At 42.4% G+C, this 26856-nt stretch overlaps 2 protein-coding genes across 2 annotated transcripts; both read left to right on the forward strand.

The window, feature by feature from the left end:
• The first annotated feature begins 7503 nt into the window (after positions 1 to 7503).
• kcnmb2 (potassium large conductance calcium-activated channel, subfamily M, beta member 2) lies at positions 7504 to 10079 on the forward strand. The gene is given in 5 exon segments (XM_040014011.1): positions 7504 to 7562; positions 7686 to 7752; positions 7754 to 7857; positions 8134 to 8329; positions 8553 to 10079. Coding segments are annotated over 5 exon segments (711 nt in total). The 3' UTR covers positions 8838 to 10079.
• A 128-nt stretch (positions 10080 to 10207) lies between these two features.
• On the forward strand, positions 10208 to 26273 carry LOC120727770 (phosphatidylinositol 4,5-bisphosphate 3-kinase catalytic subunit alpha isoform). Its single transcript, XM_040022256.1, has 21 exons — positions 10208 to 10606; positions 11407 to 11822; positions 11967 to 12176; positions 12279 to 12529; positions 12901 to 13146; positions 13374 to 13459; positions 13561 to 13666; positions 15014 to 15166; positions 15570 to 15704; positions 16249 to 16373; positions 16904 to 16985; positions 18868 to 19032; positions 19157 to 19260; positions 19488 to 19659; positions 20649 to 20755; positions 21053 to 21174; positions 21521 to 21599; positions 21817 to 21987; positions 22142 to 22259; positions 22368 to 22519; positions 23305 to 26273. Exons 2-21 carry the CDS (start codon positions 11471 to 11473, stop codon positions 23573 to 23575), a joined length of 3207 nt encoding a protein of 1068 aa, XP_039878190.1. The 5' UTR covers positions 10208 to 10606; positions 11407 to 11470; the 3' UTR covers positions 23576 to 26273.
• The last annotated feature ends 583 nt before the right edge of the window (positions 26274 to 26856 follow it).

Consider the following 26856-nt stretch of genomic DNA (forward strand, 5'->3'; position numbering starts at 1 on the left):
TTCTCTTGGCGAGTCACCACTAGCCCTGGATTAATGACACCCCACCCCCTATCCTTTCCTCAGTCATTCAGACTGGGAAAGTCAACAACAGCTTACATCATCATTGCAATCTGTGTTTTACACAGATTTATCAGAGCGCTTTTTTTTTAGCTGCACACATAATCCATAATCATGCTAATTCCGGCCATGTGCACGATGAAAATCACAGTCACGCTGTACTGTAATCATTTAAGATTTATAGTGTCTTTAAAAAACACTGCTTTAAAAACAAATCCATCTTCATAATGCAATCTAATGTGTGCTGTATTACACAGTGAATTGTTTGAATGTGACAAACGAATGCCCCCATTTAAGTCTTACACACCGGGGTGACGACACCAGGTGAGATGTCTATTACACAGTATTTAGTACTGCCTTTGTTACACTGCATTTCCCGGTTACCACTAACAATGGTGTTTGAGTGGAACACTTTAATTCTCACACGTGTTCATAACCCGACCGCCACAACACAGTAATGTGTGGGTAATTACCAGCGACTGGTCATTAGTCACAGCTAAATAGAGTTCTGCCAAAGCTGCCGCATCATCTGTAACCAAATCAGCGCTGATAATACAGCAGTAGTGTAGTATTTGCATGTAATCAGAAGGAAGCCGTGTGAAACGGGCATTCATTTGTATCTTATTAACTGTGTAGCTGAGAGATGGATTTGCCTGTAGCAGATAAAGTATGATAGTGCAGTGCTTTTTTTTTTTTTTACTCCCCAGCCTCTGAGCAGTTTGATCCTCCCACTCAATAATCTCAGAGCTCGTCTTGTCCATTAGAAAATTCCTTTCTAATAGCTTATGCCATGCATTCACATGTATGTATGGGTTGATAATATGTAACAAGACGTTTAAGTGCAGAAGATATTAGATTCGAGATGCACTGATATAGCAACTTAATACTGATAGCGACAGATAGTGGCCAGATTGACTGGAGCTATTTTCACCTACATCCTTCTTCACAAGAGGTCCCCAGAGCAGATAGCGATGCACATTTGATTTAGTAGATTTTAACACTGTGTGCCCTTCCTGACACAACCCCTAAGGGATTTGTGTGTCCCCTCATGATTAAACCAGCGGTTGTTTGCTTGGCAGAGCAATCATACAAATCACTATGCTACGGATGCACTATTGGCCAAATAGACTGATATTGATATGTCGGTGGCCAATATTTATTGTTGTGTTGTGTTACTGGGTATGTGGAGAAAAAATGTAAAAAAACAAACAAACAATAAATACATTTTTGTTTATATAGCTCCCAAATCCCAACAATAATCACCTCAAGCTTCTTTATCTTGCAAGGTAATGAAGAGAAAACCTCAAGAGTCAGACAACTATCTACAAGCGAGCACTTGGTGACAGTGGAAAAGAAAAACTCTCTATTAACAGGAAGAAAGCTCCAGCAGAAGCAGTAGGCATTTGTCGTGACTGATTGATGTAGAGGGGAGGACAAGCAGAAAAACTTATTGTTTTCTTGCAATAAAAATGCAAATATCACCATCACCCGAGCTCACAATATAAGCTTCCAGGATCAAACCCATTTTCTTCACACCTAAGCAGAAGAAAACTGATGGATGGACAGTATCAGCCCAGAGCTGATGCATCCCCAGTCGAGATGGAGCTCCATGAGGAAAAACAAAAGACCACAACACAAAACTTTGCTATAAAATCTCACAAAACATGGCACCAGTGCTGTTTGTCTCCATTAGTTAATTTCCGAGTGATTTCCCACGTTCTGCCTCTGGTGCTCTCTCCTCGAGCCATGAGAAACAGAAATATGTGCTCCATCACTCCCACTGTGTGAGGGTGTTTTGGCTGCCAAGTGAAGAAATGTGAAGCAAATTCCTCATCTCCAGCGCCAGCCTTTACGCAATACATGATTCACTCCAGAGGCAAATATTGTGAATCGACTCACCTTTTTCTGCAAGTGTAAATCCTGCTCACCCATTTTCACCTGACCCACGTGCACATACTCTATACTGTATGTGAATATATAGATATATATGTACGGTATGTCTGCATGCATGTGTGCAGAAACCCCTGGTTTACAAAGTCTGCTTGTGTTTCAGCTGTTACCCCTTAAAACAGGGTGAGCACAGCTTCCCTCTATAATTGTGAGACTAGGAGTGTGTGTGTGGGCGGGAAACTAATCTGCAGGACAATAACAAGACCAGGCTTTATCAAGTGCCTTAGCAACTGCAGTATGCCTTTTTCTTGTGTGTGTGAAAGATCATGAACAGAAGATTACTGGGTATATTTTAGATAAGGACAAATAATTTGACACTAGTGGGTCAGTTTTTCTTTCTTTGTTTCTTCTGTTTTTTGGTGTTTGCAAACCTGTCAGAACAAGCAACGCCTGCTTCTGACCGCTTTCTGAAGAGTTCACATGCAGAACTTTGAGCAGCTGATGTTAATGTGTACATTGGAGGATCCCAACCTTTAGACTGGAGTCTCATGTTGCCATTTCTTTCAGCGGATGGATGCACAGGTGACACGCCAGTCAACACATAAATATTAAAACCGGGCCCTGCATCCAAAGGTGCTCTGTGTTGACAGCAATTTAAAGACAGGGGTGGAACAGCTTGGCCCAAAACGCCGCTCCGCGCTGGCTCTCCAAGCCACCTCCCGTGCACCATTAGGGTGATGCATTTTTGTGTGTGAGAAAGTGAGAGATGGAATAAGAATGGGAAAAAAAGGGAGCAAGAGAAGGGACTGCAGCTCAGCTTCACTGCCTGCTCAGCATGAGCTATTTTTAGATCCAGAGAAACAAAGACGCAGAATCGCCTTTCATCCCCCCCCACACACACCCACCCACCCATCCACCCCCCTGTTAGCATGTTATTTCACCTCCAAATGTGGTGCTTGAAGACAGCCTGCACTTTGTAGCTATGTTTAGATATAACCTCAAATAAATACAAACGCCTTTCCATCTGCCCTTGAGCATTTTTTCCCCTCATCCTGCTATATTTATGCACAAATTCTTCCTGCTGTCTTACTGTACACGCAGAAGGGACCATTATTTTTAAGGACCAAATCTAAGGCCAGGGTATAATTACAGCAGCAAGCATGTGAGCTGAGAGGCAGGAAGGAGCTCTGTGGTTCTTCTGGGAGATTGTTGTTTTGTGTTACACTGTACAGTGTACACTGATAATCAGCTGGACGATGCAGAGAAAGTCAAGATCTTGTGCTATAACTGAAAAGGGCAGACGTTCGCTCAATCGCTCAAAACCAAACGGGATGAGGAGAGATTGCAGTCAAGATGGCTCATCAGCTGGGGTCGGTGAAGTAAAATCCACCATCTGGTCAGGCTGTTGAGGAAATTACTGTTTAAAGGGAAGTGGTAAAAACAGGTTAAAAACCCTCCCAAAAAACTCTACAGATTTAATCTGCAAATTGTGTTTTATTTTCAAGCTTAAAAAAAGCATTTGTGTACAAAAGCTGTACTCATGGTTACTTGAAACAGTAAAAGCCTTATAAAATACATCACATGTGATTACATCACTCAAGATTTAGATATTTCGCAGATTAAAGTCTTAGCGAATGTTTGCTCTCACTCTTTCTTTCTTGCTATCTTTAGTCTTTATTTTTTAAGTGGATTTGATTGTCATTTTTGCTTTTAATGAAGAGAGCCAGAAGTTTAAAAAGCAATAAGATTCCCCCGTATAGAATAAAAGCAGGGATATCCCAGCGATGTGGTTTGCCTGATCAGCATGATCTTTTCACACACGTAATAATAAATATATCTCTACAAAAAATAAATAAATCACACTTTAACACCTATGTCTCCACCAGAGTGAAAGCATCACCCCTCATAATGAATTGAGTTACACGTTTAATGTTCAATCAGTGGATGGAGAGCCACCCTCCACGTTTATCTTTTTCCACTTTTTGAGGTTGCAGAGACACCTTGTGGCCACAATGTAGCTGCAACTTCTTTTTTTGTCTTGTCACAGCATTTGACTTTGAATTTGCCTAAACGTCTTGTAAATGGGGAAGCACTATGGTGCAGTGTGTAGCACTGTTGTCTTACAGCAAGGGTTCAAATCCACCATCTGTGTGGTTTTTGCATATCCAACCCGTATCTGTGTGGTTTTTATCCAGGTGCTCCAGCTTCCTCCCACAGTCCAAAGACATGCAATCAGTGGTTAACTGTGATTGTAATAGGTGTGAATGTGAGTGTGAGTGGTTGTCTGTCTCTGAGCGTTAGCCATGTAACAGACTAGTGACCTCTCCAGGGTGTAGCCTGCCCCTGAACTGGATAAAGGAAAGTAAATGGATATAGACATATGTACAACATAAGGCCAGAAGCGTTTGAAGTAACTGCTGCGCACAAACATAGTAACAGGCCCAGTCAGAGGTCTGATCATTGTGCTGCCCAACACATTTTAAGGCATTGTAAAGGGAACTCAAATTACTGACCCAGGTATGGCAGGCATCCTGTTCACTTGGGGGTAAGAGTTTAAATAAGAGGTAGCCAGCTGCTGTCCCCAGGAGCCTGGGCAGCATTTGGAAGAGCTTCTGCTGACAGTTGTACACCAAAGACTGGATTATCACAACAAGCCCCCCCACCACGAGCGACAAAAGGTAGGACTTCACAGAATTGACATGTTATCGCTGCGGTTTCAATTCAGCATAAGCTAATTCAAAAGCTGGGGCTTACTTCACTTCGACTGTGAAAAGAAAGAGATTATCACGGACACCGGGGGAGAAACACAGGCCATGTGTGCTTAAAAAAGAACCGGCACACAGCGGAAAGCTGACATTTAGCACAAAACGGATACAAAAGAGTTTGAATCTTTTACAGATCTGGTGCGTGTGCTATTTATTTCTAAGCGATCAGATTTAGATGCAGTGCATTGACCTGTTGAATGGAGCACACTGTGATTTTCCTCCTGGAGTGGCCTAATGAATCATATGTTTTTTACTCAGTCGGAGGAACAGCGCTGCAACCTTCACAACTGCTGCAATAATAAATAGCTGATTTAGTTAACATGCAGCTCACTTTCCCCTGCATATTATACAGCATTACTCTGTGGCCCTCGGTAAAGCGCTTTGTTATACTGTTCCTATGTGGGCTGCTGAGGGGCAGGACCAGCACTGGGACACAAGATGGGAAAGCAATAATCACTGGAAGGACAACATGAACATACCTTTGTTGTCATCTCTTCACTGCCTCCGTTTTGTGCACCTTTGCAATCTTTCTAAATCTCTCTTTTCTCATTTTTTATTTTTTGGTCACTTGTGTTTCTTTTTTGTGGCTCCACAATTACGCGAGCTACCACGTGCCATCTCGGTTCACTATCATTCAGTCTCGCTCGCGCTCACGAGATTGAAGCGAGGCAGCTGGATGAAACATGAACTAAGGACACACCCGTGGAAACATGAGGGGACGCTGGCTGATCGTATCGGCCTCTGGCTCAGGATGTTCATTAAAATGATAACAGGAAAGTGTGAACAATACGTTCCTGCTGCTGTAAGCATTTCCACACCAGCACTCGGTGCTGGAAAATCTCTTCAAGCACGCAAAAACTGTCACCCTGCAGAGCTTTGTGGGGTTGGACAGTATGCAGACTAAGTAGACTTTAAAAAAAAATAAGCAGAGACATGAAGAAATTCGTGTTTTTCGAAACTGTCGACAGGCTCTTTGAGCCTCTAACACTATTTCACTGCAGTTTTAGACATTTCACATAAATAGCACATTTCCAGACATCTCTAGAAATGTATTTGAGTTAACATCACTTTTAAATAAACCTCATCAGCTGCATTTTTGGTTAGCCTCACTTACCAGCGAGAACAGTCGAGGCCCATTCCTCACAGGCTGTTGTGCTGCCAGTGTAAATCAAACCTGCACTGAGCACAAGGCTCAGCTGCCAACACGTTTACAGCTTTCAAAGCCTTTAAAATGTTTTGCTTGACAGTTAAGTAGACACATGGAGTTAGGGGTTCTCTCTCTGAAATTGTGTGTGCGGGTGTCCACGTTTAGCTGAAATCAATACAGTTATGCACCGAGCTTGAGGCCCTCGAGGGGCAACGGCAGGGTGTGTGTGTGGGGGGGGGGCTGGTTAAAAGTAATAAGACACAGCGTAAAATTTGTGTGAGTGACTCCCTTTGTTGTGGGGATGCATGCAAATTCGTGTGGAGTGTTTGGAGAGAAGCGCATTTTGTTGATAACATTAATGGTTTCCTTCAGATGTCTTGTGTCACACCGGAGCTGTCTCTCAGCTACATTTCCCCTAAGCAGCTGGGAATGTGATACAACAAGGAAATTACTCATCTAGGAGGAACTTGCTGGCTTGTTTTCTAACTATTCTGGTCCCAGCATTCTGGCAGGGTTGTTATCCCCTCACAAACAAAAAAGAAAAAAAAAGAAAGAAAAGAAAGAGGCCGTGTTTATTCTGCTTCCATTTTGAGCCTTGAATGAAGCTAATGTTTTCTTTGGAGGGCTGTTGGGGCGTAAATAGAAGCTTTTTCTAAATAAATTCCAGCCTGCGGAGGAACTGATTTTTGATTTTCAAATAAAAGCAGTGACAATATGGGAAATTCACCCCAAGTTACAGCGTGCACATGCAGTCTTAATAGTGTTTTAAGAACTTAAAGATGACCAATTACTCCTAATGTCTCAGGTGCTTATTCAATTACATGAAAGCTAATGATATTAAAGAAGCTGTACGTACAGCGGCATTGAATGCTGCATGTTTTCTTGCAGTGGTAGGACCTGTGGAGGAGGCCCATGCAAGGTGTTGCTCTTGTGTCTCAATAGGTGCAAATGACTTTGTGTTGACAGTGTTCAGAAAACAGCAGGTAGGTTTTTTTTTCTTTTCACATGTGCCACGTCAGCATTAACGCCTTTCATCAGTGGCAGTCCGTCATCTTGTAGAATTCTTTGTGTTCAAAATGAGATGTTTACCTGGCGGGGCGTGCCATATCAAGTGCAGCATAATGAGGAACTGTTGTTCGAGGGCTATTTGAAGTAGTGTTTACTTTATCCGGAACGTAGTGCGTTTTGACAGCCAATATGCACCAGAGGTAAAGCGTGATTTGCGATTCTCACGTCTTACAAATCTCCCTTGGAACCACCGACTCGGGATTTGTGCTCTGTTTAGGTCACAGTGGTTCTTAACCTGGGTTCGATCGAACCCTAGGGGTTCGGTGAGTCGGTCTCAGGGGTTTGGCAGAGCCTCCACCGTGACATGCATGGCTCATTTTGTGCACCAATAAAAAACATATCTATGTCTTGAATTTGAAAAAAATCACATTTTATTTTTCACTAAAGAGGGGTTCAGTGAATGCGCATATGAAACTGGTGGGGTTCGGTACCTCCAACAAGGTTAAGAACCACTGGTTTAGGATCTTAAAAATAAAACCGGCTGCACTCTTTCACAGGTCTTTCCAGCAGCCTTTCCATTCTGCTTCATCAGACACAGGCGGACGTGCATCACCATCATTGTTGTCGCCAGGAAAGATGTTCTTTGTGGCAGGGGCCAGAAATACAGCAGGATCGGGAAGAGGAAATGAAAGGAGGTAACAGATTCTCATCATTTCAGGCTTGAAAAAGTATGAAATGTCAAGAGGACTTCGATTGCCAAAAGTATTTCAGCTACAGCTTTAAAAAAAACTTAACTCCTTCTAATTTTCCATCATTAGGACAATTTACCAGAAATTTCGAGAGGTAGATATATTGGACAAGAAGAAGACGGTGACCGCTCTGAAGCCCTGGAGAAGATCGGGCCATTCTTCTGGGACTTGGGATGATCCTCTCTTCAGTCATGATGTACTTTGTCCTGGGTATCACCATATTGCGGTCCTATGCAGACAGGTACAGGCCTGCTAGTGTTTGGAGGAGGCGGCTCTGATATTTCTTTCAGAAACATGTTTTATTCATCAGATGTGCTTGTTGGCAAACTGTTTCTTTGCTCGTTCAAGCGGGAAAAATGCAAAAATGAATACTTTATGAAACCAGATCTCCAGGAGCAGATTACACTTTCCAAACTGAGCTCGTTTCATGGCATAACATCCCGAATGCTGTCTTTCTTTCCTCTTCTTCTTTTTGGTTGTCGTAATAAATTGGATCTTCCTTTAAATGTCAACACAGCGTGTGGACGGAGGAGGGTGTGTGTATTGTTCTCAACTCCACGGTCACAGCAGACATGAACTGTTCCTACAGCTGTGGGTCAGACTGCTGGAGGATATCCAGATACCCTTGCCTGCAGGTCTATGTGAGCGTCAATAACACAGGCCGTGTCAGCCGTTTATCTCACAGTGAAGAGACCCGCGATGCCAGCTCTGAAGTGAGTACGGTGCCAGAGAGAAAATACTGGGAATTACTGAACTGTTTCAAATGTTGACAATGGCTGTCAGATGTTGGCCCGGCGATAGATGCCCAATTCAGAAATGTCAGATAGCGTGTTGTGAAATAAAACAAAAGTAGCTCTGAGTGCCAAAAAACAAAAAAGTATGACTGGCTGATTGCCCTCTGGATGACCTCTGTGTCCCTCACTCCTGTCCTTGCAGTGTTTCTATGTGCCCAGGTGTCAGAAGGACAGCACAGCCATGCACGCCATGATTTTGAACATTTCCGAGCGACTGAAGGCGAACCAGCAGGTCCCGTGTTACTACGACCCCAGCGAGCAGCAGGAGATGACTCTCTTGATTCGCCTGTACGATCACAGCGCCGTCTTCCACTCGCTGCTCTGGCCGTCTTGCACGCTCACAGGAGGGGCCCTAATCATCATGATGGTGACGCTAACACAGTACCTCTCCAGACTGTGTGAAGAGATAGGGAAGCTCAAGACATGAAAAAATCAAAATAAACTAAGAAATTGATGGTTTTGAGAGGGACGCACGACATAAAGGAATTGCTGGGAACCAAATGAATGTTTTGTTGCATCTCGCAAACCGTTCTCTTCAGCTGAGACATTCAGAGCAGCTGATTTTCACTTCAGAGCAAGTGTATAAATGTGAATGAACTGTCAGCTGTATAAAGATCTGAGCGCGGTTGGGAAGATGTTAAAGCATGGTAAAAATGTCTGAGAGTGCTTGTTTACAAGTGTTACATACCCGACGAAAACGAATCAATATTTGAGCCGATGGAGAAAAACATCGCTGTCTGAGCAGAAGTGTCTGTGGCTGATGATGTCGAACAATGTGACAATGATAGGAAAGCATTTTGATAAACATGTGCCGCTTCTTCTTTTGTTCATCAGTTGTCCAGTTTCTTCAGGTTTTTTAAGGCTACACTCCACAGCATGCCATGATAAGTGAAGTTTTCAGCTAATAGTTTTTTTGTTGCTTGTATTGTTTTATGCCTGTCAAACTGTGTTTGGCAACTAAAGAAATGGGAGCAAATTATGTGTTTTTGTGACAGACTGCTAGTAACAACATGGCAGCGCTCCCAGGTTGTCTGTTCTGTGGTGAATGATTCATAGATGTTATGTGGCTTAACAAACAAATAGAACATTGTTTTGAAAATGTTCATGTACAAGGACTGGACTGAAAATGAGTGAAAAATCAGAGACATCATGACACAGCGTACATGTGTGCTGACTCAGCCTATCAGACTAAATAAATTGATTTTGTATTCCAGGATCACAATTTTTATTGATTACATCTCTATAACAATTTTCTATTTGAAATTACATCTTACATTGTGGTAGCTCGCTGGCTGTGTCTGGCTTGTAACTGTAACAAATGATCAATCCCTCAGAATTTTCTTATGGTAGAAAACAAATACAGATGCACCTCTGCTAAATGTTCACAGCTTTTTTATAATGAAAGAGAACCTGATTTTTAAAACCTGCATCACAAACACAGGCGGCTGCCTGACTGCATATCCATATGCTTGAATATGGCTTCTTCAATTATCAATTTTTCAAAGTTTTAAGCTGCTCACACTCTAATCACTCAGTAATGTTGACCATTTAATCTATTCCTTTGCTTATTGAATATAGACTGTTTGTTTTACAGATACTCGAGAAATGTGTGGAAATATAATGCCCTGAGTGTACATATATAATTAAATAAAATAGTGCTGCAATCGTATTTTGTAGGCTTGTTCACTTCACGTTTCTATAAAGGGTTTGGACTCTGCATGTGCAATCTGATAGCTTTTCTTTGGAGACATTTCATTTCAAGAAAACAGCGAGCAGGCAGTTTCCCGTCAATTCCCCAGTCTTATCTCATGACAAACTCCTCCACCAGCTCGGTCAGTGTGGGAAGGCGGTCCGAGACGATGAGCCTGTTAGCATCCCTCGAACAGGCTAGCTGTGTGGAGCTAGCGTGTTACCAAGCAGTGCAGTATATTTTCGGGACGGCACGATGACGAACAACAAGAAGTGTTATAGACTTACTCCACTACAGAATATTGACAACCTCGGTGGGAGCTAGGGACGTGTTTCCTTCTGAAAAGCGGCACTGTCCCGACCACCCCGTGTCACTCTTCGGATGGACTAAAGTAGCGCGGCTGCTTGGGAGTTCTCGAGCGGATGGGATTTACTCAGCTAGCCGCGGCTAATGATTGAGCAGTCGGACTAGCTTTACGGCTAACCGGTTGCCGTTAGCTGACACAGGTAAACCTAACACGTTAATTTTGTTGTTGTTGTTTTTTTTTTTCAGTGTGTTTGGTTTTGCTGTTGATCGATAAAGCTATCCAGTTACTCACACAACACTGTTCACTCTTACCCCCATAATTACATTAGGGCCAGCGTGAAAATAGCGTGTGCATGAGGAGAGGTCTTCATACTGTATATGACATTGATCTTCTTGGTGAACTTGGCTAGCTAGCTCGTCAAAGAAACATTATCTAAAGTTAAACCACCAGACAGCAGTACACATCCAACCAGTCAATGTGTATGTCAAGCTCCAGGCTTAGCTGTGTTAGCCGTGATAAACCAATATACGGGGAAATTTGCTAGCTAACAAGTTTGTTTACATGATTCTCAAAGACCTTTTGAGTCCACAGCCCTGCATCAGTTCATTTCTGTCCACTTTAACTTGAGCTAATTGAACACCAGCTGACACATGTGGTCGATTTTGCGCATCTGATGAGTTGACAATTTTTGTTATCATTGGATTAGTTTGTAACGTCAAGTTGTTGGCATATGTTGTGCTGCCGCTCTTGTGCTAACCGAGCCAAAGAAACATCTGTTATATAAGTAGCACACAAATACTAAAGAGTGACACTACAGGTATTCTACAATTATTTTTGTTCGCAATTCTTCTAAAATTCTTCATAATCAGTTAAAGTTTGATGTTTCCAACTCCCTTGGATATAGTTACATTTTTGTATATCCTGTCACTGAGAAGCAGCTGCCATAACTGTAGTGAAATATTTACCACAGGCGTAATTCTGCTCCTTTCTGTTTCTCAGTTGGTCGAAATTGCTCATCTGGTAATTACTGGGCTCAGAATAGAGAGGATCTGCTGGCGAAGCCATGGCTCCCAGACCATCATCGGGAGAACTATGGGGGATGCACTTGATGCCCCCCAGCATCCTAGTGGACTGCCTTCTGCCAAATGGCATGATTCTCACGTTGGAGTGCCTCCGGGAGGCCACACTTACTACAGTCAAGCATGAGCTTTTCAAAGAGGCCAGGAAGTACCCTCTCTACCATCTGCTGCAGGAGGAGAGCTCCTACATCTTTGTTAGTGTCACCCAGGAAGCAGAGCGGGAGGAGTTTTATGATGAGACCAGGAGGTTATGTGATCTTAGGCTTTTCCAGGCCTTCCTCAAGGTTATTGAGCCAGTAGGCAACAGAGAAGAGAAGATTCTCAACAGAGAGATAGGTACAGTTCCTGAGTTACTATGCAGTTAAAAACAGCCCGTATTTATTTGGTTATACTGTGTGTTATATACACTGTATTGTGTTGTCGTTGGCTCTCCTTTTTAATACATAATAACAAAACGCAATTGCTTTTTTTTCCTATCAGGTTTTGCTATTGGTATGCCTATATGTGAGTTTGATTTGGTGAAAGACCCTGAGGTGCAGGACTTCAGAAGGAACATTTTAAATGTTTGCAAAGAAGCCGTGGACCTCAGAGACAGCAACGGACCCCACAGCAGAGCATTGTACGTCTACCCTCCCAATGTTGAATCCTCAGCAGAGCTTCCCAGGCACATCTATAGCAAGCTAGACAAAGGTGAGGCATTTTACTCCGAGGTGGGCAGCACCCCTCACTGTGCTGGAACTGTTTTGCCAATGCTTTTGCCCTCTGTTTCATGTGTTACTTTATTTCCCTCAGGTCAAATCATTGTGGTCATTTGGGTCATTGTTTCGCCCACCAATGACAAACAGAAGTACACCCTGAAGATCAATCATGATTATGTACCAGAGCAAGTGATTGCAGAAGCCATTCGGAAGAAGACGCGCAGCATGCTGCTCTCCCAGGAGCAGTTAAAGATGTGTGTGCAGGAGTATCAGGGAAAGTACATCCTCAAAGTCTGCGGCTGTGATGAGTACTTACTGGAGAAATACCCTCTGAGTCAGTACAAGGTAATCTAATTAAATCTTAGCTTAGCTGCAGCTGATTCTATTGTACTTAGAGGGGGAGAGACAGATCCACCTCACATCAAATTATCATCCAACACAAATGTGTTCGACACTTAGGGCATGAAATTAAATTTCTGAGGAAATGTTCGGCCAGTCAAGTGTGCACGTTCGAGAAAAGCCCCACACACATCACACAAGTACAAAGTGCTGAGTGCGTCAGTTATTGCTGAGCTGCAATTATAAATTCTTGGAATTTACATTTTGATAGGCCCAGATGTGTACAAATGGCTTCAAAATGTCAAAATGACACGAGCGGCGTCAAAATGTCACAATCGCATCTACTTCAAAATGTCACTTTTATCTGTCCTCAACAGTATGTGCGCAGCTGTATCATGCTGGGAAGAATGCCTAACCTGATGCTAATGTCAAAAGACAGCCTGTATTCCCAACTGCCCATGGATTTCTTCACCATGCCGTCATATGCAAGGCGAATATCCACAGCAACACCCTACATGAATGGGGAAACAGCCACCAAGAATCTGTGGACTATCAACGGAACGCTAAGGATTAAGATACTGTGCGCCACTTATGTCAATGTCAACATCAGAGACATTGACAAGGTACAACTGCAGTACATTGTTGTCATCTTGTTTTTCTTTAAAGCTCATCTGGCTTGTTTCTCATTTGAGTAAAATTTATTCTGACTGTAATATTCCATCTCAGTAGCTTGGAGATTATTAAAAGATGTTGCACTGCGTCTAGCCGTCTCTCTCAGTCAGAAATGTGCTGAAAGAAATCGTTATCGCTTAGATTACTTTATAAATCTTTTGATTTGTTGCTGATCTAGATCTATGTCAGGACTGGGATATACCATGGTGGAGAGCAGCTGTGCGACAATGTCAACACACTACGTGTGCCGTGCTCAAACCCCAGGTTGTGCATAATCAAAGTGTTTTGTACTCTAAGATTTTACTGAGCTTTGTGGCACTAATGTGACTGATTCATATCTGTGGTTATGTTCCTGTTTGTGGCAGGTGGAACGAGTGGCTGACTTACGACATGTACATTCCAGAAGTCCCCCGAGCTGCCCGACTCTGCCTCTCCATTTGCTCTGTCAAAGGACGGAAGGGAGCTAAAGAGGTTAGCACTGAAATGTCAGCATTTTATATTAAAATCTTCAAGGTATTGTCGTAAAATTCGCATATTTTCTTTAAAAAAAAAATCCCGAAATTGAATCAGTCACGGCACAGTAAGTGAAGTTGGCCCTTATAATGGTCCAGTAGCCAAAGATGGTTGTTGACAGTAAGGCTTCGTCAGAAATTAATCTTTCATCAACTGCTTCTGGGACCTGTGTTCGCCAGTCAGCCAACTGGAATGCAACTACAACTCATGCCCCGATCTACTTGACACGGGCACTTGTTAAAACACACAAACCGAATTGATGGAAGTAAAATGTGCCAAAAAAAATGTTTGGGATGCCAACCAAGAAAAAAATGTAGCTGATCTTTTAATATGACATGCTCTTTAACTATGATCGTGTCTGTGCCAAGGAGGGTGTAGCAGAGAAAGAAACAGCGTCGATGTTGCGTTGGTGTGTCATAGCCTGTGATTCAGTAGGCATTGTCAATCACGCAACCTCATGCATCGAACTCGACTGGTTTATTCTATCCGTGTCTCATCGTGTGACTTACAAGGGTTGAAAAACAGCCTCAAAAATGGTCTTTGCTTCTCTTGAATCAAACCTTTAATATGGAGAGTGAATAACAGCCTAATATAAACCAATCAGTGCCACAGATGTTATCGAAACTGTTCTCAAAATTATTCTCTGCACCTCCACTGAATTTGGTGCAACAGAAATGAAGCACATTAATCTTAGCTATTGTGTTTTTCTTGTACCATCTCATTAGCCACAGAGTGGTTGTTTTGTTTTGTTTTGTTTTCCCCCTCCGGGGTGAAAGAGGCCACGATTTAACACCCTGTTGATTTTGGCCAACAAGTGTGTTTTAATATTACAGCAAGCACTCGTGGAGAAATTATTCTGTCAGAAATGTATCAAAAGCACAAGTGGTGTATCTGCCCGACAGCCAAACAAACTAGCATGGTTTTAATTAAGAAGTCAATCAGTAATTGGCCCTTTTCCCAGCAGACCAGCAGCAGATGCGATTAAGTTTCATGGTGCGCGTGGTTTAAATGGATTTCCATACAGGAGCAGGGCAGGAGTTGGAGCTGTGCAGTCTGCCTGCTGCAGCTCTTTTTTCTCTTCTTGTGGTTTTTTGTTAAAAACCATGTTTCTATTAACAGTTATGATCAGCCAAACCAATGATGCACATGTACTTTGGACATTTTATTATCGTCTTACCTGTTCTTACTTTATTATCACCAACTTCCCTGTTTGTTTTTATTCCACTGCACCTGTCTGCTCCGTATCCACCAGCTGTTGCCTTGCTGATGATTTTCACATGGATCCTTTTTACTCGTTTCCTGTAGGAACACTGTCCCCTCGCCTGGGGCAACATTAACCTGTTTGACTACACCCACACACTAGTAGCAGGGAAGATGGCTCTCAACCTGTGGCCTGTCCCACATGGCCTGGAAGACCTGCTCAACCCTATCGGTGTCACGGGCTCCAACCCTAACAAGGCAAGTGGCAAAACTTTCTTTGTTGTTTGCACTTCCAGTGTTTCTCTGTTCTGTATATACAAACATGTTGATAATAGTAGCATTGTATCTTTAATTTGCATAAACCCGAATGGATCAGGATGCAGTTTATAAACACTTGAGTTTTTGCCAGCATCTGAAGCTTTTCACATACACGCATTATGCATAATAATAACTTTTAAGCCTCGTGACCCAGTTATAGCAAAGCTGGCGACACCTTGTACAGTTTCAGTAATGCAGCAGCTGCTGCTTAAGCTGCTCGATTTAAGCAACCAAGCTCCTTATCCCAATTAATTAATTACTCATTGACACGGGCGCCTTAATTTGATTACAATAAACACCTTGAATGACCTTTTCCCCTCTTTACCGTTTTCTAAACATACAGGAAACCCCATGTCTGGAGCTGGAGTTTGACCATTACAGCTCCCCTGTCAAGTTTCCTGATATGTCTACCATTGAGGATCATGCAAACTGGAACATATCCAGAGAGCTTGGCTTTAATTACTGCCACACTGGTTTGGTAAGAGTAAACACGTGTTTGTTGGTTTCTGTTTTGCTTTGCTGGTCAGATACTTGAACACATTATCTGACGTGATTTTCATTGAAGAGCTGCCACATCATAGTTCATGTGCATTCCACACAGAAAGTATGGGGGCCTATAAGGTTTATCTTTCTGTTAAATATATACATAGTTAGACATGGGCGTTTCTAATAATAAGGTCATTTTCTTCGCCTCTTGGCTCTGTGATGTGATTGAGAGTGGATATCCCTAATAATGTCATCTCAGGGACTCAATCAGGTGCAGCCAATCAGAAGAAAGGTTTTCCTTAAAGGGAGAGGAGCTGAAACGGATCGTTTTAGACAAAGGATGAACCGATGGGCCTCACCAAGGCTCAGTACAAGATAGACTTAGACTATTTTGAACTGTGAATCATGCAGTCACTATAGCAAATGTGGAGCTGGAAATGAGAATAATCATCCCGCTGTTATATGACAAGTGGCTCTAGAACCGACTCTGACCTCCTTGGTTTGTTTTGCTAAACTGTGTTATTTTGGTGTCATAGAGTAACAGACTGGCACGGGACAACCCCCTGACTGACGGCGACAATGAGCAGCTACGGCAAGTGTGTAACAGAGACCCGCTTTCTGAAATCACTGAGCAGGAGAAGGACTTCCTGTGGAGACACAGGTAATGATGTGTGCTGGTATGCTTTTATAAAGGGCTTTTGAGCTAGTACCCACTCGGGGCGACTCGTCTTTACTCTGCTTCAGTCTTTTTCCATTACAATTGAATAGCACCTAATGTGCCGACATCATTTGTATGCAACACAACAATGGAGGATGTAGAGGAGAGGGTACACCTGAAGCTCAGTGTATGGCTTTTTCTCAGACTGGGGTAGCACGATTTTGTTTTTTGTGTAGCTGTTGCCGGCTCTCACGACGCCACTGTCCAGTCTAATCAGTGGCATGCAGCCTGTTGATGTCACGTTTTCAGATTGACTCAGTTCGCTTGGATCCCCGGAAGAGTAGGCAATAAAATACACCACCAGTACCACCTAATGGAAAACTCTAATGACAAAATGAGCAGTAGGACGAGTAGGTACTAGTGGAAGAGTTGGCACCTGGTTATCAAAGCTGCTAGATTTGTACACAGAAGTCTTTAATGCTGATGGTGGAAAAAGTTATAACTTATTTGTTTTGTCACCAATTTTATTTTAGACATGACTGCATCAATATGCCAGAGATCCTTCCCAAGATCCTCCTGGCTGTGAAGTGGAACTCCAGAGATGAGGTTGCACAGGTGAGTGTGGGGTTTCTACTAGAGATGGCACGATACCACTTTTTTATGTCTGATACTGATATCATAAATTTGGATATCTGCCGATACCAATATGAATCCGATATAGTGTTTTTTAATCAACAAAACTGTTTTTTTAAATATCTTGCTGCATTTTGTATAAGTCCATACTCAAGTTTAAAACAACAACTACACTAAAGCTATTCTGTTATACCTGTATGCAAAAAAAAATATTTCATAGTTCAGCAATACTGATCAATCTAATAAACTTAAACCTACACCATCCTCCCTATTCTGGTATTTTAAAGAGTACTTAGCGTAAATATTAAGCAACCTAACTAATAGGGTTCCAACTCCCAGCAACAACAAAAATAAATAAATAAAAAATAGGGAACCACCCCTCATGCTCCACCTCATGATGCTTAATCGACGTAATCAACCTTAATTTGATGCAGTGTGAAAAAAAATGCACAGAAATCAATTATTTTTCAAGAAATATTAAATAGATTCAACATCTTTCTTCAACAAAATTGCAGACTGCACAGATGGTACCTTCCCAAAGGAAAAAGTACTATAGCTTACTAGGGTATATTAGACTTAACAGTTACTATATACAGTAATGGACTTCTATTCATTTTACATCAGATTAAAACTTTGGGTGTCAGATAATTATTTATTAAAAGCTAGACATTTTAAATGAGAATAAGAAAGAAAAGTATGTCTTTGTGCCCCCTTTTCCCTGTTCATGCCCTATCGCCCCCCCTGGCTAAACTTTGCTAGATCCGCCCCTGCACAGTTACAGCCGTCAGCTGCGTAGAAAAAGATCCTCGAGTAGAAAGTAATATTAAATAAATTCTAACAACAGCTGATCAAGCTTAAACGTGCTGCTGTTGTTCAGCCGCTGGTTTCCTCTTTCTGGTGCAAAGTGGGCCAAAAACAAACAAGAGAGACGGACTCGCGACAGAAAAGCCGATCAGCTGATCATTGATCAGTTTCATGATTGAAGTAGCAGCAAGAAGAGGCAGTCGCTCCATATATCGCTTGTTAAGCTTAACGCAGGAATGCTTTACAAACATTCAGAGATGGACTTACACACTTGCTTTACTTCTCTCGGGGATAACTTTGTTGGAGATGAAATGCCGGGTTGCTAGCGAAGCTCCAAATGCTATCCAGACCACCACAGGTCCCGCATGCCACAGCCGCTCTATCACGTGATGCATACTGCTCCGACGTGCTAACGTTCTGAGGCGAGTTACGGCGTGTTGCAAGTTTTGTGAGGTGCTTTCGTGATATTTAATGGATCGGATTACATTTATTTTTCTCCGATATCCGATCCAGTAATTTAGGTCAGTATCGGACCGATACCGATACGTAATATCAGATCGGTCCATCTCTAGTTTCTACAGCTGATACACCTTGATATTACTTTTTAACAGTGATTGAACATGCTTACTCATGTTCTCGACCTGTTTTTGCACATGAGCCACAGCATGACTTTTCTAGACCCAGCAGGGCTTGATGCGAGAACCTAAATGTCGTACTCGGATGGACTGAACTCGAGCAGTCTTCACCCTGCCAGCTCCCTAGTACAAAGTCTGTGTGATGTCAGATTGAGCCAGTGTGAGAATAGAGCAGGCAGGCTGGAGATTTCACGGGGAGTGAGTGAATGTAATGTGTCCTGCCTCCTTCAGCAGCTACCTAGGGAACACTACACACCTAAATCTATAGGAGAACTTTGCAGTGGTGAGAATACAATTCTGACACAGAGAATCTGTTGTCTGCAACATGTATGAAGGGGCAACTTCTCATAGTCCTTATACAGCTGTGTATTACAGGGTTGTTCAAAATCTGTGTTCTGTATTTAGCTGCCCTTTTTTCATTTCAGATGTATTGCCTTCTAAAGGACTGGCCTGCTATCAAACCAGAACAAGCTATGGAGTTGTTGGATTGCAACTTCCCCGATCCTATGGTCAGAGAGTTTGCTGTGAAGTGCCTTGAGAAATACCTAACTGATGACAAACTCTCCCAGTATCTCATTCAGCTGGTTCAGGTGTGTTTAGATCAAAATAAGCCGCGGGAGCCATTTTCATTCTGGCATGTTTTGCTGATGAGTCACATGTTTTGCTTGATGGACTGAAGGTATTTTCAATATATTCTCTGTGGCCGTGTCTTAGGTTCTGAAGTACGAGCAGTACCTTGATAACCCACTCGCACGGTTCCTGCTGAAAAAGGCGTTAACCAATCAGAGGATAGGACATTTCTTCTTCTGGCATTTAAAGTGAGTTTATTTAAAAGGATTTTCTTTCAGGAAGTTGGAACTGTTTGTAAGCGAAAGGTTAAAGTCTTGTTTGAGTGTTTGGCCTCGGGTACGGATGAATTTAAAAAACATACTTTGAAGATGCCTCACATTGATTTATGTTTTAGGATTTCCAGGGAGGCAGAGCGTATTTTCTTTGGGACAGAACCTCTTAAACTTTTTTTCTTTCCTTGTTTTTATGCGTGAAGGTCAGAGATGCACAACAAGACAGTGAGCCAGCGGTTTGGTCTGCTTCTGGAGTCCTACTGCCGGGCCTGTGGCATGTATCTGAAGCACTTGAGCAGACAGGTGGAGGCCATGGAGAAGCTCATCAATCTCACTGACCTCCTCAAACAGGAGAAAAAAGATGAGGCTCAGAAGGTAATCTGACAGCTGGCAGCTGTTTTGAATGTGATCCACTGAATCGTTTGGTTTAATCTTGACAACATCTGGACCGGCCTGGCCGCAGGGACACCACATTAGAGTGCAGTGATAGAATTTGGAGCTTTGCTTTTTCTCTCTTTTTTTTCCCCTCTTAATTGCTTGTAGTAAAATATTCAGCCACACTGGCATAAGATATTTCATTTTTTTAAAAAGCTTTTCGTAATCACTCATTCAGTGTATTTTTTATTATTATTATTATTATTATTTTGCTTTTGGGTCTTTATGACATCAGTGAGAGTGAAAAACCTCAATCATCTCAGAAACACAGATAACAGAAGCCCCACCCACCTGCTGTTCCAATTTTCTGTTTGTGAGGGGTAGCCAATCAGAAGAAGGGATGCTGGACTTTTCAACAACCTCCTTGTTTAAGACAGAGGATGACCTGAGGGACTCCACAAAGGCTCAGCACGAAATAAACAAGGATTATTTTAAACTGTGACTCATGCAGAGCAAACCCAGAAGAGTCAAATGAAAATATTTCATTGAAATGAAAATAATGGGTCTCTTATCCTTATAGTACTAGTTCCAGTTAAATATGGAACTTAAGGTTAGTAGTCGTTAGTGGTTAGTGAACTTAATATGTAGCTACAGGCTATAAAAATGTTTTGCTACTAGTTGCTATGCCAGTCACAGTGGTTAGCTTGGATGGCTTGGTCATTTTATTAAACCAGTATGAAATGCCCAGTGCCCATCCAATCTAAATCTACCTGGTGCTTCTTAGATGGTTCAGCATGGCCACCAGAGGGTGTATGTCATTGCCTGAAAGCCCTCAGTGAAGGAGCATTACCTCATTGTGAGAGATTTTGCTGAAGAGAAGCAGCAGAAAGTTGACTGTGATTGCTGCATATGGACTTAGGCCAGCCCGTTTATCCAGTTGCTCAGCACCTGAGGAAACTAACTGTCACATTTGTTTAATCCCCTCTAAGGTTCAAATGAAGTTTCTGGTGGAGCAGATGAAAAGACCTGACTACATGGATGCACTGCAAAGCTTCACCTCTCCGCTGAATCCCGCACATCAGCTGGGAAACCTCCGGTACTTCAGCACTCTTATCTAATGCAGTCCGGTCAAATGGTTGGCATTTAATTTTTATTCCCCCTGCAGGTGATGCTTTCGCCCTCTCCTCTCCGAGGCTTGAAGTATTACCAGATGTGATAAAAGCTGAACAGTTTGGTTCATATCAAGCACATTAGGACCATTATGAACTGAATGCTTGTAGAGCTCTGTTGCTGTGATGAGCACAACCACAATTACAGAGGGCTTTCCTCCTTTCCTTTTATATACATGTATGTGTATTTTTCCTGCTAAAACATATCCATGTCTTTACTTTAGCCTGGAGGAATGCAGGATGATGTCGTCAGCAAAGAGACCTCTGTGGCTTAACTGGGAAAACCCAGATATGATGTCGGAGCTGCTCTTTCAGAACAATGAAATCATCTTCAAAAATGGAGATGGTGAGTTGTGCCTCTACCTCCGCCTGTCTGTCCTCTCCTCAGCGCTGACACTCTCAGCACACACACAGACCTGCCGAGCATGCGCACAGTTCAGCCTGCGCTGCGTCGTTTCATGCTACATAAATACAACTATAACTGCGCTCTTAACGCAGAACTCAGAAGGAGCAGTGCTCGTATTTGACCCCCGCTTCACGGCAGCGGCTTGTGCTTTTTTGCTGCAGCGTTTGTGACCAACATGACTTTGAAAGCTCTGCTCCATAATGCATCATGGAGTTGATCAAAGCAGCTCAGCAGCTCATATTCACCTCACCGTTATCCACCTCCTTGTCTCTCTTTGCCTCTGCAGATCTGAGGCAGGACATGCTGACGCTACAGATCATTAGGATAATGGAGAACATCTGGCAGAACCAAGGCCTTGATCTCAGGTAGGCTCCTCACTTCGTCATGACAGCAGGGATGCAGGTACCCATTAACAGGCACCGGACCTTTCATGTTCTGCGAGCCATACTTGAATGCAGATTAGCAGGCAGACCCTGCCAGCCACCTCACGTCATTTAATATAAAGTCCATCAGTGCTGTCTTGATATATATATTTTTTCTTTATCGCCTTGCCTCTCATGTTTTCTACGCTTCCTCTTCCAGGATGCTGCCCTATGGCTGTTTGTCTATCGGCGACTGCGTGGGTTTGATCGAGGTGGTGAGGAACTCTCACACCATCATGCAGATCCAGTGCAAAGGAGGCCTAAAGGGGGCGCTGCAGTTCAACAGCCACACTCTACATCAGTGGCTCAAGGATAAGAACAAGGGAGAGATGTGAGTGAGCTCAGTAGAGATGTTAATTAATGTTAATTATTAATGTCAAGCCTTTTTTTTTTCTATTTCTACTTCCTTTGTGACGACATCTGCATAAATTTCCTAGACTGCCTCAAATGATTTTGCTTTTTTTTTTTTTTTTTTGCCGTCTCAGGTACGACCAGGCCATCGATCTGTTCACACGGTCGTGTGCAGGCTACTGTGTAGCTACATTTATCCTGGGCATAGGAGATAGGCACAACAGCAACATCATGGTTAAAGATGATGGGCAGGTAATGATTACAGCCGCTTCTCTTTCTGAGTTAAACTTCATCTCTATACTTTAGATTTTTTTGGTTTATCCTTTATAATTTAATGTGTCATATTTTCTGTGTTCTCAGCTGTTCCACATAGACTTTGGTCACTTCCTTGACCACAAAAAGAAGAAGTTTGGGTACAAGAGGGAGCGCGTCCCCTTTGTGCTCACGCAGGACTTTTTGATTGTTATTAGCAAAGGAACGCAAGAGTGCACCAAAACGAGGGAGTTTGAAAGGTAATGCTTCACCCACAGCGACGCTGAAAGGGTGGATGAGGTGCTTTTTGAGTCGTCCTCTTAAATTTTTTTGTTACAACAAATGACTCAGCACAGCAACTAGTCTGTGTAAAAATAAAAATCTGAAGGTGTTAGGAGAGAAACGGAAGAAGTAAATAAATATAAATCAAATGGTAGGCACCACAGGCTTGTAGCAAAGACAAAAGATCAGACAGTCAAGCCGTGACAGATGTGGCCGCTAGTGATCTTATTGTAAACACACACCAAAGGTTTTCTGTCACTGATGAGATCTGAGAGCAACAAAGTGACTGAAGAGTTTGTGAAACAAAGATCCAGAGCCCAGATTCTCATAAACTGTTTCCTGGAGGAATGACGCAAGCTGCTCAAAGGTTCCATAGAAATTCTGGATCAGGTTTGTCATTTATCCAAGACATGGAAATGTTTTTCCTTGCAGCGTATGCAAGGATGTAGTCTAATGAAGCTGATGTCCGCAATATTGTTCCAAATTGGATGTCCCGAAAGAGATAAAGGGTCCATGTTCAAAGACTCTCCCAGTATCTTTTGCACCTCCTGCAAAAATGTCTAGGGAATGAATTTTTGGACACAGCCAATCACAGTGTGAATAGGTTCTAATTGAGGTCTTGCACTTCAAATGTAAGAAAGTCGATGATTCTTCTGTTGTCTTTTACTGCACACAGTGCCAGATTTAAAATAGCAGCAGTCTCTGGTGGGTAACTGGGGTGGGTAACAGAACTTGACCCTGCTCGTTTTGCTTCCCTCTTCAGATTCCAGGAGATGTGCTACAAAGCGTACCTGGCAATCCGGCAGCACGCCAACCTCTTCATCAACCTCTTCTCCATGATGCTGGGCTCGGGAATGCCTGAGCTGCAGTCGTTCGACGACATCGCTTACATCAGGAAGACCCTGGCCCTGGACAAGTCGGAGCAGGAGGCCCTGGACTACTTCATGAAGCAGATGAACGACGCTCACCACGGCGGCTGGACTACCAAGATGGACTGGATCTTCCACACGATTCGCCAGCATGCCATGAACTGAGGAAAGAATGGTGGCAGCAGCAGGACACGAAGAACCACAAGAACAATAAAAAATAAGCAAGTTGTTTCCCCTAACACACTAAGGCCTGGTGAATATTTCTGCCAGTGCTTGACTCTGAAACTTTGCCTGCCAGCGCGACTCAAAACGAGCACGCTCAGAAGAAATGCCTAAATGCTCCTTTTCCTTACAGACGTCTGAAATTTCTCTCCCTGCATTATGAACTTAAGAAGGTGGAGTTAAATTTCACCTGTTGTCTTCATAGGAGCTAAGCTAGCGTGGACCTGGACAGCATTGGCCTTTATGTGAACCAAGTATAGACAGGTTACATTTTATCTTTTTATTTTCAAAGCTTCTACAACCATCAACATTAAGAGAGGAACTTCATGAAGTGATACACGATGAGCACAGCTAGCTTTTTATAAAGAGAGATTGAAACAGAATTATTTCAACTACCTATTTTTGAAGTGATGAAGGCGGGGCCAGGTGAAGATGGGGCTGTTGTTGCAGCCGGGCAGCTCACCTGCCAGGTACTCTCAGAATTTTCCAATAAGATTATATAAACACTGAACAAACCTCAAAGTTTTTTGGGAAAACCTCAACTAAGCATTTAACACTATTTGAAGAAATTGCAATGATGACCTATTTGTAACCTACCAGTGTACAAATCATGTCCCGTCATATAAGTGACTTTTTGTACAGCAGTATATCCATATACTTGTATGCATTTGGTGCACATATTCCTTTTTGAATCTATTCTCTACTGAGCCAAAGTACTACATGCATAACTCCACTAGTCAGCAGTCTTATTGTTAAAAACAAACAACCCCCCCCCCAATAATCACTACTATTCCAAGTCTTGTGTGTACTCTTAGCACTGATGTCTGCAGTATTTGTTTTTTTTCTTGTCTGTCAGTATTAGTTTGTGTCACATGTAGAGGCACAAACGTGTCATCTATTCAGTGCACATGGACCCGAGAAAACCTTTCTGATGACCAGCTGGTTAGGGTTCGTCTTTCTTTTTCTTTTCTTTTTTGGATGCACCAAAATATGAATTTGGCCAAAAGCGTTTTTTTTTTTTTTCTTTTCCCCCTTTTTGTTTGTTTTTGTATTGCGCTAGTTTGTTTCAGGAAAACAAAGTTTTTGCTCAATACGTTAGTTAGAAAAAACATTTTTTAAGGTCATCCTCATCACAGAGTCTCGGAACATTTAGCCAGCACCAGATTCATGTTCGACGACACTGACAGGTCGATAAACGTCAGGCTCGATAACTCGATATCAGCGCATCCCTGTTTTTTCCTGTTTGGTGGTTTTATTGCCGTTTAGCTAACACGGGCGGGAAACAAAGGATGTGCGGTGTTCATTTCGTGTGCTGTGCAGTTACTCTATGCAAGTCATAATACTATAACATGTACTGTATACTGATGTCGGGCACAGAGGGAAGCGCATCTTCCCCCTGGCGTGCTCGCACAGAGAACCGTCGGTGGACTTTGTATAGAAAGTGCATGGAAGAAGGAAAAACCCCCAAAAAACTCACTAAGTTGCCGTGTAACAGTATCGTCTACTTCCCAGCAGAAAGAGCTGTGCAAAACACCTCTGCACCCTGCCTTTTACTTGTCCTTGAGAAACTTTGGAGCTTCGGTCTAAGCCATGTGTTTAAAAAATAAAACAAAAAACAAAACTTTTTTGCTCTCAATCACAGACAGCAAAGAAAGAAAAGTATCCGAAGTTATATTTTTGAAACCTTCCAAGTGTCTTCTTCCATACCTGTGATTGTTGCCCTGTGCGTGGAAGCGTGGCCGGCGTTATCGCTGCACAGACTCTCGTACGCGTCCATAAGTGTTGTAGCTTTACTAAAGTGATGCCTAACAGGGCGGTTTCCTGGAAACGTTAAGTCTGTTAAAGTAAGCGAAGTTTGAGCGAGGACTTAAAACTGCTCAGGAAACTGTCGACTGACATGCACGCGCTTCTGTACAGGATACAGAGCAGTGGGCCGGACCCGAACTGACAGAACTAACCCTCACATATACTTTATAGAAGCCCTATCTAAACCACGCTCTCTCCCTTTGTACTTGTTTTGTTTCTCACACTGCATTATGCATGACTATCTACTTTTTTTTCTTTTTCTTCGACCTGATGTTGTCTACTTGAATTTCATGTATAGAAATGACCTTGTTACTTGTTTAAGGTACAACAAAGTCACAGTGAAGTTAACAGATACTGATACAACGTGTGCAAATGCTTTCCTTGAATAACTACAGAGGTAATATATTTTTGTATTTTTTAAATGTAAGCAATCTCATGAGTAACTGCTAACCAGGAAAAAGGCAAAAAAAAAGTAAAAAAAAAAAAAAGGAGGAGTCACGTGTAACATTCACCATCCTCACGCAAAATCCAGCAAACAGCCTCTTGTCATCGAAAAGGATGTGACTGAAGGACGAGGACTTGGTGCTGCAGTTGGAGTACCATTCTCACATCAAGTGGAGGGAATTTTTGCCCCAAGTGGAAGTCTCTAAGCACAACGCGTACAAAGAAACTACCCTGCATGTTTTAAAATGATCCAGACCCATGCTAGTTATCTTTCCACCTGTATATGTCAGAAAAAAACACCTCAAATACTTCTTTTTAGTCATCCTCATATCACCATGTCTGTATGCATTCATTTATTGTGCTGTTGAATAAAAACATTTCTCCTCGTGAATAAGTCTGTCGGTTTATTTTACTCGTTTAAAAATTTAGGTCATTTACATGCTTACAAAAAAACAACTCCAGAATAATATTTACACAGTGAGCCAAAGCCATGAAGAGAAGCATTATAAAGGTTTCCATAGAAAAATACAAAAAAAAGACTTAGAAGGGTCTGTGCAATATGGCACACTTGTGAAATAAATTAACATTATCTAACATTAAATGATTACGGTAAGAGTAATTGATACTACTGTGCATCTCTCAGGGTCTTGAGTCATTCCTCATGTTTTTATATTTTGCTCAGAATTGGGAAATAAGTGCATACATTTATTGAAAAGCAAAAACATGGACACTGTATACAAGGTGAAGGTTGGCAGGGAGTACTTTATATGACTACCTTTATTCTTCATCACAGCCTGAACCCTTTTGGGCAGCTTTCTTGTCATTTTGTTAAGTATATGGCCTGTATTTGTATAGCGCTTTACTTAGCCTTACCCTAAGGACCCCGAAGCGCTTTACACGTTCAGTCATCCACCCATTCACACACTGGTGACGGCAAGCTACATTGCCTGGGGCGCACTGATAGAGGCGAGGCT

Source organism: Simochromis diagramma, unplaced genomic scaffold, assembly GCF_900408965.1.
Source record: "Simochromis diagramma unplaced genomic scaffold, fSimDia1.1 OVJJ01000205.1, whole genome shotgun sequence".
NCBI lineage: Eukaryota > Metazoa > Chordata > Actinopteri > Cichliformes > Cichlidae > Simochromis > Simochromis diagramma.